This window comes from Lithobates pipiens, unplaced genomic scaffold (genome assembly GCF_037356315.1).
Source record: "Lithobates pipiens isolate NorthernLeopardFrog02 unplaced genomic scaffold, aLitPip1_a1.2 Scaffold_10, whole genome shotgun sequence".
In the NCBI taxonomy this organism is placed as follows: domain Eukaryota; kingdom Metazoa; phylum Chordata; class Amphibia; order Anura; family Ranidae; genus Lithobates; species Lithobates pipiens.
Window position 1 is genome coordinate 187,002,855 of NW_027507686.1, and position 16,348 is coordinate 187,019,202.

Below are 16,348 nucleotides of genomic sequence, written 5' to 3' on the forward strand. Positions count from 1 at the left end.
CATCAAAAAGGGCACTGGGTGTACTTTCTTGATGATCATGAATGCTTTTGGGCACACTCCACGCTAAAAGAATTATTGGGCTGAATTTCTCAGTGCTAGCATCAATCCTGGCTTTTTCACACAGGTATGGGATTCTGTTATGCATTTGGCCCCTGGGTGTGCACAGCCCATAAGAGTATTTACAGATATTCTAAGATATGGGTGTTATTTATCACTATTATACTATGATCCTCCATGCTAAAGTTTACATTTTTATATATAACTTCTACCCTGTGTGCGCCATATGCTTTGACATATAAACGCCAAACTGTCCATAAAACATTGCCCTGGTAATTACTGATGTTATCAAGAAAGACACCTTCACAGCCCCAGAGCTTTCTTATCCCCAGAATCGCTTTCTCCTTCCAGCGGCAATGGTGGTTCCATCAGTAAGATCTGACATCAGATAGAAGTGCAAAAAAGGAGACCCGGCTAGTGACCCCGACAAAATAAAGTGACGTCACCTATGCATCAGGTATCACAAACCATAAAGGACGTCACAAGCTTTATTTACACGGTTCTCACGTCCACATAACACAGCACCTGCAGAACCAGACTGTGGCTTAAACAGAGGGGAACTCTGCAGCCCCCCTCAGCAGTCCAAAACATACTGTAAGACATTCTCTTGGGTTTAAATTGAGGAGAGTACAAGGAAGAAGTAAGATTTCATTAACCCCTTGGCTGCCGTAAAGTATGTGTAAGCCAAGCAGCAGAGGGGTTAACCCTCGGGTTGCCAGGGAAACGCTGTGATATGGTGAAGCGGGTGTCTTTGGCAGCTTGGGGTTGAAGATAACTAAGGTCATGGTAAAGGGGCTTAGGCCTCGGACTCGAACATCTTCTTTCTGCCTTCCATGCCAGATTTCTCTTCAATGTTCTTACGCCAGTCACCAACATCACGGAGGTCCTTCTCCTGAGGACAGAGAAATATACAAGCGTTAGCTTTTTTCTAACCATCTACGAAATGCGTTCTGACTTGCTCTTTTCATACCTTAACCCTTTAACGTTCTGCTCCACCGTTTGGTAGCGCACATTTGGAGTCACGCTAACTCATTGAAAAATGTGGACTTTAAAGGGTTAAGGCCTATCAAAGAATATCTAAAGTCAAGAAATGGTTTTCTATTTTGAAAAGTGTAGAGCAATGGTCTCCAAACTGCCGCCCTTTCCTTGCCTTCATCCAACCTCTTTGGTACTCTTCCTCCCACTGATGCAAGACATTTTCCTCCCACTGACTCTAACAATGGGGCATAATTCATGTTGCAAGAACGGGGCACTATTTCTCACATTTTCACGAACAATAAGGCATTATTGCTCCCATTGACACCAACGATTGGGCACTATTCCTCCCGCTGACACCAACAATGGTGCACTATGCCTCCATCTAATGATAAAGATGCAGTGTTTACTCCAACTGATGCCTGGATAATTTCAACTTCCAATGGCCACGGTACACCCCCCCCCCCCCCCCAAAGTCTGGGGGATAGTAAAATGGCCCTTTATTTAGGAAGTTTGGAAACCCCTGGTATCGAGAATAATTAAAACCCCTATCAGTTTTTTTGCCATCTGTGTCCCAATTCCTTTCTTTTTTTGTGCTTTAACAAACCTGGAAGTGAAAGAAATTGAACAAGTCTCTCATAGAACTGTTTCCATTAGAAGATTCCCGCTCTATTGCTGCTCCAGAGACAATGGTCACCAGGACAAATAAAGAGGGTGAATCTACATAATGGGACACAGTGCTCATATTCCTTTTCTTAGAGATGGTAGAGTACTCTGATAGTTATTCATAATTTTTTCAGTAAAATGGTGGAGTGTGTTTGACTGAAGTCTCACCTTATCAGTGTCCTCTTTCTTGACCTGCTTGAGGTTGGCACGGAGCTCCATGTTGACCTTGTGTTTGGAACCCAGCAAGGCACGGAGCATAGCATCAGCAGACATACGCACACGTCTGAGTGCCGGCCTCTTGAATTTACCTCTCAGGTCAAAGATTTTCTGGTTTAAGTCTTCAAGCTGCAAACAGAATCAAAGAAAGTTTTAGTTTAAGATATTTGTATTCTTTTATTAAGGTATATTAAAGGTGCACAATTCTGTTTTCTGTTCACTTTACTAAATGTGTTCTGTACTTTTTTCCTTCCCAGAAAGTGATTTGGATTTTATATATCATAATTTCTCTGTCTGTCTGTCCCTACCCATGATGCTCCTTGACAAATGCAGACACTTTATATGAGTTGAATCTTGATATAGTGCGGTCTTACCCCGAAGGGTCCTGACGCACTTACAAACACGTACACAGATACTAGGGTCAATTTATAGAAAGGATCTGATTAACCTACCAGCATGTCTTTGGAGTGTGGGAGGAAACTGGAGTACCCGAAGGAAACCTATGCAGGCAAAAGGAGAACATGCAAACTCCAGGCAGATGGTGTCGTGGTCGGGGTTTGACCCAGCGATGCCATTGCTGCTAGGTGAGAGTGCTAACCACTACACCACTGTGCTGCCTAGCAACAAAACACAAGAAACCAATAAACTTAAAGTGCTTCCTTCAAATACATTCTAAATACAATTTCTTCACCTTTGTCCAACATCACATTTCTTTTACATGACTGATATTTTAATTTTGTGTGGCTGCTGGCAAATGAATTCACATGCTGGCTTCTTATATATCGTTCAAATAGCAACGAGTTTTTAGTTCTGCTTGCTTCCCATGACCGTTACAAAGTCAGATGATGGCCAAGTACTACTTTTATAGATTTTCCACAACACAACAAAAAAATAATTGGGGGAATAATATTGGGGAATCCAGCAGCAATAAAATGACACCCCCTTCAAGATAAATGAAGAAATAGATGATACAACAGCATGTGCTTGCCCAGGTCTGCTTCACTGTAGACCTAAATGGAGCCCTAGGGTTTCTTTAGTGGTTACTAGGGGTTCCTTGAGAAATTAGCAATTTCTGCCTCTCCGATAAGATCCCACTGACATCAATAATCTTTTTAGCTAACTGTAAAGAGGGAATTTATTCTAATGACCACAAGTGTAAGGAGGATTCTTTCCACTGACCATCACACTAATGCAGCCTTTCTCAACCTTTTCAATACAGAGGAACCCTTGAAATAGTTCTCTGGTCTCAGGGAACCCCTGCTAAAAATTAGAAATCTACAACTCATGATACATTAGTGTGATGGTCAGTGGGAAGAATGGTCCTTACACTTGTGGTCATTGGGAAGAATTACCTCCTTACAGATAGCTAAAAATATCAATGGTGTGAGTGGGTATCTGAGAGGCAGAAATTGCCCAATGCTGAAGAAACCCCTAGCAACCTCTGGAGGAACCCTGGTTGAGAATCACTGCACTAATGTATTGTGTGTTGTAGATATATACCATTTTAGAAAGAGTTCCCTGGGCCTGGAAAGTTATTTGGAAAGGTTAAGAAAGGCTGCTGCAGGCTGTCCATAAACTAGATTATAGGAAAAAATAACCAAATCATATGGGCACCAGCTCTCCCTGCCCCTTTCCATCTCCCAGATGCATTGGCTTGTATCTGCTTCTCTGTACAGTGCACAAAACCCAATTTATGTAATTACTAGCTCTGTCTGCTCCCTCCCACGTTTACAATCAGATGTGCCCACCTAGGTCTGCTTCTTTGTACAGGGTCACAATGGCCCCAAAACTAAATAATAAGTGACAAATACAAGTATCCACCAGCACTGCTTGCCCCCTTCTCACCTCCTAATGACATATCAGTGATGACTCTGAGTATCCACACTAACTAATAGTGAGGCACATAGGTTTTGCAAGACACCATCAACCATGGTGCTGACTGGATCTCAGAGCATCCTGTTTTTCAGGACTCTCTGGAAAGAAATCAGACCCAATTTGCAGGTTTCTGGAGTTGTCCGATCTATGGGAGACACTTTCATATGTTTTCCCTAGCACTTGCTTTAAATAGCGGTATCCAATGCAATCATATACACAGCAAAAATAAGTAAACATTGCATGTTAATCAGGTTTTTTGCTGTGGTATCATTAAAATCGAATCAGTACAATCGGACCACATCAATGTATATCCAATAGGTTGTCAAAGCAACTTAATAGTGACTATAGATGCAAATATCCCCCAAGAACAAGGTGTAAGGACATATTTGGCCATCCTTGAATAAGTAACTTGGGCATTGGAGCTCACTGCAGTCCTTGTTAGTGCTTTAATAAATTCCTCTGATTTATAGCTGAGTATACTATCAACCACTGTTCATATAAATCATCAACCACTTCCAACCGCTCGTTTTCCTCTAAGAATTCAGAAGCAGTCTAATGCCCTGTACACACGATCAGACTTTCCGACAACAAATGTTGGATGTGAGCATATTGGCAGAAAGTCCGACCGTGTGTATGCTCACATTGAACATTTGTTGTTGGACTTTCCACCAACAAATGTTGGCTAGCAGGTTCTCAAATTTTCCGATCATGTGTACACAAGTCCGTCTCACAAAAGTACACGCATGCTCGGAATCAATGCTCACCAAACACATCATTAGCAGAAGGAGCCCAAAGGGTAGCGCATGACTACTGAACCTCCTTTTTATCGGCTCGCCGTACATCTTGTACGTCACTAAGTTTGTACTTGTTGGCCAACATTTGTGTGAATGTGTGTATGCAAGACAAGTTGGAGCCAACAACCTTTCGAACAAAATTCCACGGTTTTCTTGTCGGAAAGTCTGATCGTGTGGACGGGGCATTACAATAACAAGTCATGGCTTTATAAGTAAAAAATGTACCTCTTTGGAGCTCTTCTGGACTTTGACCTCCATGTCGTACCTCTCCTCATCAACCACATCAATCTTGGCATGTAACTTCTTGCAGAATTCCTGGATGAAGATAAGGAAGTTAACAAAGAAAATAAATAAATATGTTTACTCTGCATTAATTCAGTTGTAGATTTATACACAATAAGTAATTGAAACCTATATGGCACTAACTGGGTTCAGTTCATTTACTAAGAATGTTTTTTTTTTTTTTTTAATTACAGATTCAACTGTTAGAAAAGCAATTACTGTACAAAATGTTTTACTAAAGCTGTGTATACACAAGTATTATTTTGTTCAACATTATTCATTGTAAAAAAAAATATTTTTTTAATCATTAGAGTGGTCAAATCGATGTTCATAATCAAAAAGTAGACCTTTGTTCAAACATTGCCTACAGATAAAGGTGATCTACTAAAATAAGGAAACAAGGAAAAGCTTCTCCTGAATTACTGTCGGTTACCATGATAAAATAACGCAATCTTTGATTGATCAGCCTTCAGCATATAGTCTGCAGTGCTGATCAGTGTATTTTAACAGTGGAGAAATACCTGCTGTCAGAATACAATAACATAGCAGGGAGAATTCCTCCATCGACCTGACGACCTCGCTTGTGCGAATAAGGGAATCTGTTCAGTTATTTAAATCAGCCCACTGATCCGTGTATAACCGTCCTTACTCTACTCTTTTTGGAAAGTAAAGGCTTTTTCTTAACACACTTCTAATGCAGGTTGAATTGGTGCAATCTCTTTCTGATCACATGCACTTTGACTCAAACTGTTGCAAAAGATATTTGAATGAAATTTTAGGAATCTTGGGGACTTTTAAAATTAAAGAGGAAGTAAACCCTGATGGGTTTTACTTCCTCTTTTTATCCCCGCAAGGCCTGCAAATGAAAAGCATAATGGGCATTGCATACTAGCCCATTATATGACACTTACCTGCAAACAAAGCCCCCACTGTCCCCTGAGCAGGCCGCATCCATCTTCGCCCCTCTTCCTTCCGGGGCCATGGATTCTGGCTCTGTGAATGGCCGGAGTCGCATGACATCAGTCACGGCACACGCTGGGGGAAGAAACGGCATGGTGGTCCGTTTCTTCACAGCGCATGCGCCGATGATCACATTGGCGCACTACAAGTGAAGTATCTCCTAAACGGCGCAGGTTTAGGAGATATTTCCACTACCTATAGGTAAGCCTTATTCTAGGCTTAGCTATAGGTAAAAGTCAGCAAAAAGGGTTTACATCAACTTTAAGACCCCTTTCAGCCCGAGGGCTTTCACACTGGAGCGTTGCGCTGGCAGAACGTCAGGAAAAGTCCTGCCAGCAGCTTCTTTGGAGCAGTGAAGGAGCGGTGTGTTTACCGCTCCTCCACTGCTGCTCCCCATTGAAATAAATGGGGCAACACTACATTACCGCCGGCAAAATGCCACTGATGCGGCGTATTGCTAGCGGCCGAAATGCGCTGCAAATCCGACCGTAAAACGCTGCTAAAAATAGCTGCGTTTTACCACCGACGCTATGGGCGTGGCAGTATGAAAGGGGTCTAAACATTCAGCTCTTGGGTTTAATTTGCTGGGCTGGCCAGTCATGGACAAATTGGCAATTGTTTGAAATCTATGACACTTGTAGAGTATTGTCCTGACAGTGGATTGATTGATATCAGATCATTTGGAATTTTTTTTAAATTCCAGGTCACACTGTTAAGCAGGCCATACATTATGCAATTTTCTTTCCTTCAACAACAGGTTGAAGGAAAGAAAATTGCTTGATTCCTTCATCAACACTCACTGGGGGTTATTTACGAAAGGCAAATCCACTTTTCACTCAAAGTGCACTTGGAAGTGCAGTCGCTCTAAATCTAAGGGGAAGATCTGAAATGAGTGGAAGCTCTGCTGATTTTATCATCCAATCATTTGCAAGCTAAAATACTGTTTTTTATTTTCCTTGCATGTCCCCCTCAGATCTACAGTGCAAAGTGGATTTTCCTTTAGTAAATAACCCCCATTGTGTTATAGCCACCAACAGTGATCAGGCAAAAAAAAACCTGACAGGCTGATTGTGCTGAAGTTGATGGCCAGCTTTAGGCATCCACAACTTATTTTCTGAGGGCCTTAGGCCGGCCATACACGGTTTGAATCTCAGCCTGTTCAGCAGGAACCTACTGAGATTCGAACTGTTACTGGGCAGGCTAAATGTAAAAGTTGATTGATCGATCAACTTGGGTACAACCAGCCTGCTGGATTTGCTTGCGATTATCACAAGCAGCTGCTATAGCCACTAGCGCTAATCACTGTCTTTTCCCAGCGGGAACAGCTTCCCCTTCCTGCTCACACCCCCTTTCTGGGAGAAAACATTTGCCAGGCAGGATGGATTCTCCTGCCAACACTGTGTTGATGTAAATCCCGTGTTGCAGGAAAGACATTTGCACCGTCTATGGCATGATAACACCACATGGCAATAGAAAAGAGAACACCAGAATTTATGAGGCTCTGAACGTTCATATTCAACATGGAACACTGGGTTCTAATTAGATGGATTTGAAGTGGTGGTAAATATAGGGGTGTGCTTACTTTTTCCATATAATAAATCTGCATTTTTGTTAATTTAGATAATTAAAATGAATAACCATATCAATTACATGCATTATTTGTTCAACCATGTCACCTTTATCTGTAAGCACTATGTGAATCGAGATCTAATGTTTACCTGTTCCAATATGTTGAAAAGTCAACAATTTCGATGGGTCAAAATTTAGAAGAAACAAATGTGTTGGATAGTATTTTACCCATAGCCACCAATCAGATCCTCCTCCTTCTCATTCTCTGATATGTATGGAAGGAGGAAAAGAAGAATGTGACTGCTTCCTTTGCACAATATCTTTCCTCAATAACGTTGATAATGAAGCTTGCTGTCAGTCTTACTCAGTAAGAAATGGAAATCACCAATAATAATCTATGAGAAACCACTTCCTAACTGAAAGTGAAGGAATCTTAAATCCTATGGTACCTGAAGCTCCTGCAAGGAATGTGGGAGGCTCAGAGGGGGGCAGTTTTCAGACAGGTAACGTTCTTTCTCGGCAGCTGCGTCGGCCTCTTCTTTCTCTAGAGCGACTTTTGCCACCTGGAGCATCAAGCTCTGTCCAAAGAAAATAAAGAGTGTTAGGAAGCCGCACACTTAAAATGACTTTAAAGTGTAAATTATGTTATGGAGCATAAAATTGAAAGCATTGAGTTTTTTAGTATGGTGGGATGGTGGTACAGCTAGTGTATGGATGCTCAGTCGTTGAAGTCTTGAGTTTACATACAAGTACACCTAGAGTACACCTAGTATTAAAACATACAGGCTAGTTTAATAAGCACTACAAAGAGCAACAGGTATTGGTACAGCGAAGTTACTTCAAGGAATTAACCAAGTCATATTTTAAAGTGCATGTATAGCCAAAACTTTTTTTTCAGTCTTTAATAGAGCAAGGAAGGGTTGAAAACTGTAAATTTTTGCCTCATTAGCCCAGGTTCACACTGATGTGGGTAAGAAATTGTGCGGGTTCAGCTGAACTCGCACAATTTGAAACCGGCAATGCAGTCCGACTTTGGGGGTGATTTGACAGACATCTGTGAGGGTTCCTGCACAGATGTCTATTCAAATCGCCCACCAAAGTCACCAAAAGTATTACAGGAACTATTTTTGGGAAATGGTGCGGTGCCGCAAAGTCAGGATCGCACCAATTGGAACGGTGCCATTGCCGGCAACAACCGCCAATTGTGAACGTGAGCTGAGGGATATTTTCCATTGTTTCTTGTCCCAGAGATGGAGTGGAGAGCTCTACAGAGAATTACAATCTTAGTTGTCACCGGAACAGATGTCCCCATTGAAAGATTTACCCACACCTCTTGTTCAGATGACAGCTGTAATATTTTTGGGTGTTAATGGTCAATAGGACAAGTAGAGAGGGTAAGTCAACACAGACGGCGATAAAAACCTGGCAAGCATTCAAACGATTTCCTACTCTATCAAAAACGAAAAGTGTTTGGCTATACTTACACATTAACATTGCTGATGCTCTTTGTATTGCGGCACCAAATACACCAGAAGTAGTGGTATTACTAGAAGGTTCTGTAGAGTGGTGACTGAAGCTGGCCATAGATGGGTAGTATTTGGAATGAAAATTCTTAGGAAAAGAATGTTCTAGGAAAGTTTGTTTGTTTTTATAATCATTAGCTGGTCAAAGCGACATTTGCTTTCGACCACAGTGATGAGAAAATTTGAAGGAGCAGGACGGAAAATGTTTCTTGAAAATTTTCTAGCAATGTATGTGGTTTTTGGTAAAGTCTATTCATTCCAAAATCAAATGTTAAAAGGAAATTAAATCTTTTGAAAGTTCTTAAAATTTTCGTATGAATGTTCCTAAGATTTTTCTCAGGGCAGAGGACAGTGATTATTGCTAGCGGTTATATCAGCCGCGAACAGATATAAGTGAATCTGGCAGGCTGGTTTTACCCAAGTTGATTAATCGATCAACTTGGTACATTCAGCCTGTCCATACATGATTTGAAACAATTAAAACCATCTATGGCCAGCCTAAGAGGACTTAAAAGAATAAACATAGCCACAGACATGAGATGACCCTGATCCATCTGTTTTTGACCAAATTGAGCTCAGGCCTCCAATGTAATACCCCCAACCCCCCCCCCCCAAAAAAAATAGGAGTACATCACAGCTATTTAATGGTTATCTCATGTATTCTATCATCACAAATCCAAAAATGTACAATGTTTGAAGCTAGGTGAGCCCTTCACCGGCTGATAATTATTGTGTATGTATAGAAAATACTTTTTTTCGTTTGGATAGAACAGGAAAGGGCTAAAATGCGTGTAATTTTTTTGTTTCCTATGTCCAGCTGGGGCTATTTACAGTTGCATTAGGTCCCTTAGGCACAACAGGAAGTAAGAGGAAGCCCTTAATTCAAAGGGTTGGTTCATATCTGTTCACTTTGGTACATAGCTTTATTGCCTGCGACATTGCATTGCATTAAAGAGGTAGTAAATGCGGGCAACAAGAAAAAATTCCTCCTGCAATTCAATGCTATAATGTGCTAGTATGCATCGCATACTAGCACATTATGTGAATCTTACCCTAAGACGAAGCCCTCCAGCGGCGTGCTGTCACTGCTGACAGGACTTCCATCTTCGCCCAGTCTTCCTTCTTGGTTCACCAGCTCTTGTCCTTTGAATGGACGAGCCGCAATGGCATCACTCCGGCGCATTCATGAGTCCCAGTTGACAGCACAGGGCTCTGAAGGAATGGCACGGGTATGTCGTTCCTTCAGAACACATACGCCAGTGATGTCACTGGCGGCTTCACAAGTAAATATCTTCTAAACGGTGCACAGAGATATTTACTATACCTATAGATAAGCCGTATTATAAGCTTAACTATAGGTAAAAATCAACCTAGGGGATTTTCTCCCACTTTAAGGCAGCACATTCATTGTGAGTGTGATGCAACTGTACCAGGGCAGACAGACAAAGCTATAAAAAGTATTTTTTTTCTGATGCACCACACCACAACATGTGTGGGTGGAGGTACTTGGTGGGGCATTCAAAATTAATGGCACCACAGCACACCAACGCACGTAGTGTATATTACTTAAAAGATGTGAATGAACCCTTAGACAGGTGTCCCCGAAACAGATGTCCCCAATGGAAGACTGACTCCCACTTCCTGTTCTGGTGACAACTATAACAATTTGGATGTGTCAGTACTTTCACACACATCACAGTAGTCACTGGAGATATATACGGAAGGTAGATCTACAAAGCGGGGCACAGAGCGCATTAAAAACCTGGCAGGGATTATAACTTTTCCGACCCTATCCAACACTTTACCTACTCTATCCAAACCTGAAAAAAAGGTTTTGACTATACATACACTTTAAATCTCTATACTACTGAGATGTGTCTCACAATGACATCATTTACAACACACTAAAAGCACTGTGCTGCTAATGAGGTGATGAGCAACAGGTCGTTAAATCTTTTAGTAGCAAAGATATTTAATTGGTTGTTTAGCCATGAATTATTGCCTATGAATACCTATCAGGCAGTATATGTAATCTAAAAAAAAAAAAACTCTGAAACACCATTATAGCCTCCAGTTATTGAACAAGAACATTTATTAATAATATTCTGATAATATGTTGATGACTGTTTTCTCAATTGCTGGTGGTTTCTTTGGTAAAGGTTGCATTCACCTTAGGCAATAAAGCTGTGGGGTTTAATTCCCAAAATTGAAGAATGCAAAATCTGATGCAGCACTGCATAGAAACCAATCAGCTTCCATTTTTTTTTTTTTGGCAAAGCGTAATTGAACACTCTGAAGTTAGAAGCTGATTGGCTACCATGCACTGCTGCACCAGATTTTGCACTCTCTAGTTTTAGTAAATCAACCCCACTGTGTGTTTTAATGATGTACATTGACACTGCAAAGAGAAAGCAAGACTTGTAATGCTGATAATTGCAAACACATGCTTACCCACACATAGTAACATATGTTTGCACAAAAAGGTGTTATAGTGCATATGTATCACAAGTTTGTGTATGTAATTTAGAGTTACATTAGAAAACCTATCACTAAATTTACAAATTTAACCTACATCGTATTTTCCTATGCGTTACATTCAACTACCGCTTCACCAATTTTGCTTACCTTCAGGTGCGTTTTACGGGAATTTGTCATTTTAGACATCTTGGCGGTTTATGTGATACCTGCAAATGAAACACCACGAATATTACTTTCTCTGATATAAGGCAAGCATTATAACAGTATCAATGCCGACAAATCCTCCAGCATGTACCGGTAAGTTCTGGAGTAAACTTTGGTCCTGACTTCTGCCTACAAAAATCTCGAAGTTCTAAACTGAATCCTTGGCTCTTCTCCTTTTTCAGTCTCCCCCTACCCCCTATATAGACCGCGGCTGGGGGGCCAGAGACATTGACACCTGCCTCCTCTTTTAAGTCACTCGATCTCATGGGAAGCATGAGAAACTGTAAGACTTTCCCAAAATATCTTGCAGAACCTTTAAGGAACGTCAGCTGTCTCTCCTCGTCCAACTTGTGACTGCCCAGCAAATCTTCACTGGCAGCCTCCAGCCCATAAAGAGGGCACAGGTGAAAATAGTGAGGATTATATACTCCTCCTGCTTGATCCTGGCATTAGACATATTTAAGGAGGTCTTATTTCATACCCCAAATAAAGAACATACTGTAATCTCTTATAATGCTAAGTAGCTCTGTGTGCCTGCCCAGAGTCACCATGGTGAATACCTTGGACTTTATTTAAAAACAAAGTACAAGAGCAATGAACCCTTATCAACCAATCGCAGTACAGCTTTGCTTAATCCATGATTTTTTACTAATTTTAAAAAGTTACTGCCTGTTGCACATATTACATAAAGCCATTGGGTACAATATTACAAGTAATGTGTAAACAAAGAGGCCTTTACAACATGCATTGAAATCCTACTTCTCTAATCAGTTCCTACACTGAAAAAAATCTTTATATATATCTACTAAAAAAGTTCATATCTGCACCCTAAGTATGTTACACATGCAATGTGACACAATTGGTTAAAGCAACCTTTCTCAACCAAGGTTCCATGGAGCGCTAGGGTTCCTCAAGAGGTTCCTAGGGGTTCCTTGAGCAATGAGAAATGTCTGCCTCTCAGATAAGTTCCCACTCACACCAATGATCTTTTTAGCTATGTGTAAGGGGGTAATTCTTTCCAATGAACACAAGTGTAAGGATCATTCTTCCCACTGTCCATTACACTAATGTAACATGAGTTTTAGATATAGTAATTTTTAGCAGGGGTTCCCTGAGATCAGAAAGTTATATCAGGGGTTCCTTTTCATTGAAAAGGTTGAGGAAGACTGGGTTAAAGCAACCTCCGGAATCATAGCAGCAAAGTGACAATTCCCAGCATACCCCACAGCATGCTGAGGTTTGTGATGTGATATTTTCAAGAAACACCACACCTGATACACAAAACATCTACATGAGTCATGTTGCCAATTCAAAAGCAATAGCTTGGCTACGCAACTACGGAGATATTAAATGCCCAACATGCTGCAAAGTCTTTAAGTGGCCGATAATTCTGAAAACTTATTTTTGGGCATAGAAAAACACCTATTTGGATATTCTGGTTTGCCATAGGCATAGAGAATATTCCCTGAGCAAAACAGATCTGCATTCACTGAGAAAACCCTGTTGCCCATTGACTTTTCAATGTTGACTTGATATTTTATATTGACTTTGCTCTACTGTTTAAAAAAAAAAAACAAGGAATCTGGAACAATAAAGACCTTCTGTCATGCTTAATACACCAACCCTGAAGATACTGAGAACATCTACAAGCAAGACAAATGTTTTCCATAAGAGCTATGACACTTTGGGGTTGATTTACTAAAACTGGAGGGTGCAAAATCTGGTGCAGCTCTGCATAGAAACCAATCAGCTTCCAGATTTTATTGCCAAAGCTTAATTGAACAAGCTGAAGTTAGAAGCTGATTGGCTACCAGGCACAGCTGCACCAGATTCTGAGCATGCCATTTTTAGTAAATCTACCCCTTTGTACAGTATATGTATACATGCTCATAATAAATTTGGCTATTATATTAACTCTAAATAGTAATTTATTTCACTCATTATTTTCTAACCTGGAATGCCAAGAATTGGTATGCTACAGCCTTTGGTCATCAAGACTAAAGGTAGCTAGATGGACGTATAGCAATCTGAATATTATGAACTATCTGATCCCTGTACAATCACTGGCTGGTTTTGATTCCACACTGCCGGTTGAGAAGCAGCATCACGAGGACCAGTTTTTACCTCTTCATTCCTTTCCATATCTATCTATCTATCTATCTATCTATCTATCTATCTATCTATCTATCTACTCAGCATATTGCATGAAACTTTCCAAAGTGTTGGATCTTTTACAGTACCAACACAGCTCTCCAAATGCCATGATCCCTACACTAAGTCATACCATACAACAGTCTCTTCCCATGTTTACCCAGCTTCAGGTTTCCAGGAATACATGAAAAGAGGTTCAAAAGATGATGACCATTTATAAAACGTATGCAAGCTGAAAAATGTCCAGCTTCTGTGTGTTGTATTTTTTTTCTTACAACCTGTATCTTATACATAAACCCTTAACCTACTACATTTTAAATTGTGTACGAGATATGTAATTAGCAAAATAGCACTTTTTAGTAAAGAACAGAAATTTAATTTTATGCAATCTCCAATTTTATGAACGGCCATTAATGTTATACAGTACATCTAGCTGTACATCTAGCTATAAACTGAATGACATATTTCAATTTCAACACACACACACATACTGCTCATCTCCAATCGGCTGGGTGATTATATTGACTACGCTAGCAATAATAAATACAAATGTACCCTGAGATACAACATCATGACCAGTAATTACTATAAATTTAATTGTAATTTCTGTTTGGCATATGATTTATTTTTATTGCAATATATATATATATATTGTATATGTTTATGTTGGTTATTTCAGCAATAATGAACTCTTCCTTAAAATCATTTTAAATATGAAATCTACCCTTATGCAATGTATTATTACACTACAAGTCCTTCACCAGGAAACGGTAATCTTGTGAAACTGGTGTTGTAAGAAGAATCTGTTGATAGGGAATATGATACTATTGTATTCTCGGTATTAGGGAATGGTCAAGGCTTGGTCCGTCTAAGCTCGGCACATAAGGCCAGATAACAGTTGCCCACTTGCCAGCTGTTTTGTGGCCATTCTGTCGCTCCCTGAAATATATACATGGTGTGCATACAGTTGTCTCTGAGGATTATTTTGCTGTAACACAAGCCCTAGGGTGCCTTATTTCCCTGGCTTGGCTTTTTTCTTACCTGTCCCTTGTGGACGGAGCCCTCAGAATGAAGCAGGGGTTGGACTGTAAGTGATGGCCATTGAGGGGGGTATTAATATGCTGGGGGAGCCTTGGTCATTTGATGTCTAGCTCAGTAAGGACATGCAAACCCCCACCAGCCAATCACGTGGCAGGAGACACAAATACTTAGGCCCTCCTACCCCAGCTCATCTTAAGACATCTTAACCCTTTGATTGCTTTATTGTGGCATTAGGTCAATAAAATCCTTACATTTTTTCATTGCCTCTAGATGAGTACCTAAGATTTTTTTTATTAGTTTTAGGTTAACCTCCCATTACATAGAAAAACAGCCTTTGTTTAAAAAAAAAAAAAGTTTTGCCAGTGTCTCAAGTTGGTTGTCCTGTGTTGGTAGGGAAGCCCCTTGTCCTTTTCTTGAACTAAGCCCACCTGTCTCTGCGTGCAGCCACTGATATATGATACTACTGCCCATACAGTCTATGACATTACTTGATATTTTATTACTGCTCATTCACACACCTCTGCCCCACAGTGTTCTCAAACATTCACTCTTGTTAGCTCTCTGGGGACACTAATGATTTAGCCACTATGGGATAAGAAGCAGTAAAGTGCTGCCCTCTACTGGACAATATACTAATTGCAAGTACAACACCAACCTTTCAGGAGGTTCCTTTGTCTTAGTGTACAGCTTGACATTTTCTTCTTCTTCTTCAGACTTTCCTGCCTTATCTGTTAACAGTTGTATGTTCTGGAGTTGATTTACTAAAAAGAGGCCATGGACTGAGCAATCATGTGCTAGGAAAACACAATATTTTTAGTTTTCCCAGCAAAAGCCAGAGAATTCAAGGTTCATGCACACTTGAGATCAAAATCTCTGCTTTTACAGGCATTTGAACATTTTATTATTTGCCTCTAAATGACCCTCCATGTTAGCCTATTGAGTTGATTTGTTAAAGGCAAATATACTGTGCACTGAAAGTGCAGTTGCTCCAGAGCTTACTAAATGAGAAGAGAGTATCAAAGAATATCCAATCACATCACAGCAAGGAAAATAAAATAAAAAAACTGTATTTTTGATTGCACATGATTTGATGATGGATGTCAGCAGAGCTTCTGCTCATTTACTAACCTCTGGAGCAACTGTACTTTGCAACGTGCACAGTTTCTTTGCTTTTAGTAAATCAACCCCTATATGTCCATGCACACTATGGGGGTTATTTACGAAAGGCAAATCCACTTTGCACTACAAGTGCACTCACTGTAGATCTGAGGAGAAGAGCTCACATAAGGGGAATCTCAGCTGATTTTATCATCCAATCATGTGCAAGCTAAAATGCTGTTTTTTATTTTCCTTGCATGTCCCACTCAGATCGAAGGCGACTGCAGTTTCAAGTGCACTTGTAGTGCAAAGTGGATTTGTCTTTTGTAAATAAACCCCTATAGGTGTTTACTGGAGTTTAGCAGCAGGGGCGTTTAGAGGCAGAAGAAAACCCACCAAAGTCATGTTCAGGAGAGGAGCTTTTAAGCATAAAAAAAGTGTAAAAGCGCCAAAAATGTG

General features: G+C 40.4%; 1 protein-coding gene across 2 annotated transcripts; it reads right to left on the minus strand.

Moving 5' to 3' along the window:
• Positions 1–527: 527 nt before the first annotated feature.
• TNNI2 (troponin I2, fast skeletal type) lies at positions 528–14,933 on the minus strand. Of its 2 annotated transcripts, none has more exons than XM_077460734.1 (6): positions 14,792–14,933; positions 11,543–11,601; positions 7,844–7,972; positions 4,809–4,898; positions 1,867–2,043; positions 528–949 (listed from the first exon to the last, which is right to left on the minus strand). In XM_077460734.1, the coding sequence occupies exons 2-6, from the start codon at positions 11,579–11,581 to the stop codon at positions 854–856; spliced, it is 531 nt and encodes a 176-aa protein (XP_077316860.1). In that variant the 5' UTR covers positions 11,582–11,601; positions 14,792–14,933; the 3' UTR covers positions 528–853. The 2 variants fall into 2 exon arrangements, with proteins under 2 accessions (XP_077316860.1, XP_077316861.1); XM_077460735.1 differs by lacking the exon at positions 14,792–14,933 and adding an exon at positions 11,691–11,759.
• Positions 14,934–16,348: the final 1,415 nt, after the last annotated feature.

Bases quoted from the DNA above. Each gene is read 5' to 3' on its own strand.
- TNNI2 (XM_077460734.1), bottom strand. From the start codon at position 11,581: ATGTCTAAAATGACAAATTCCCGTAAAACGCACCTGAAG. The intron at 7,973-11,542 runs GTAAGCAAAATT...TTCTTTGGACAG, and splicing joins CCCGTAAAACGCACCTGAAG to AGCTTGATGCTCCAGGTGGC. The intron at 4,899-7,843 runs GTACCATAGGAT...ATCTTCATCCAG, and splicing joins ATTCCTTGCAGGAGCTTCAG to GAATTCTGCAAGAAGTTACA.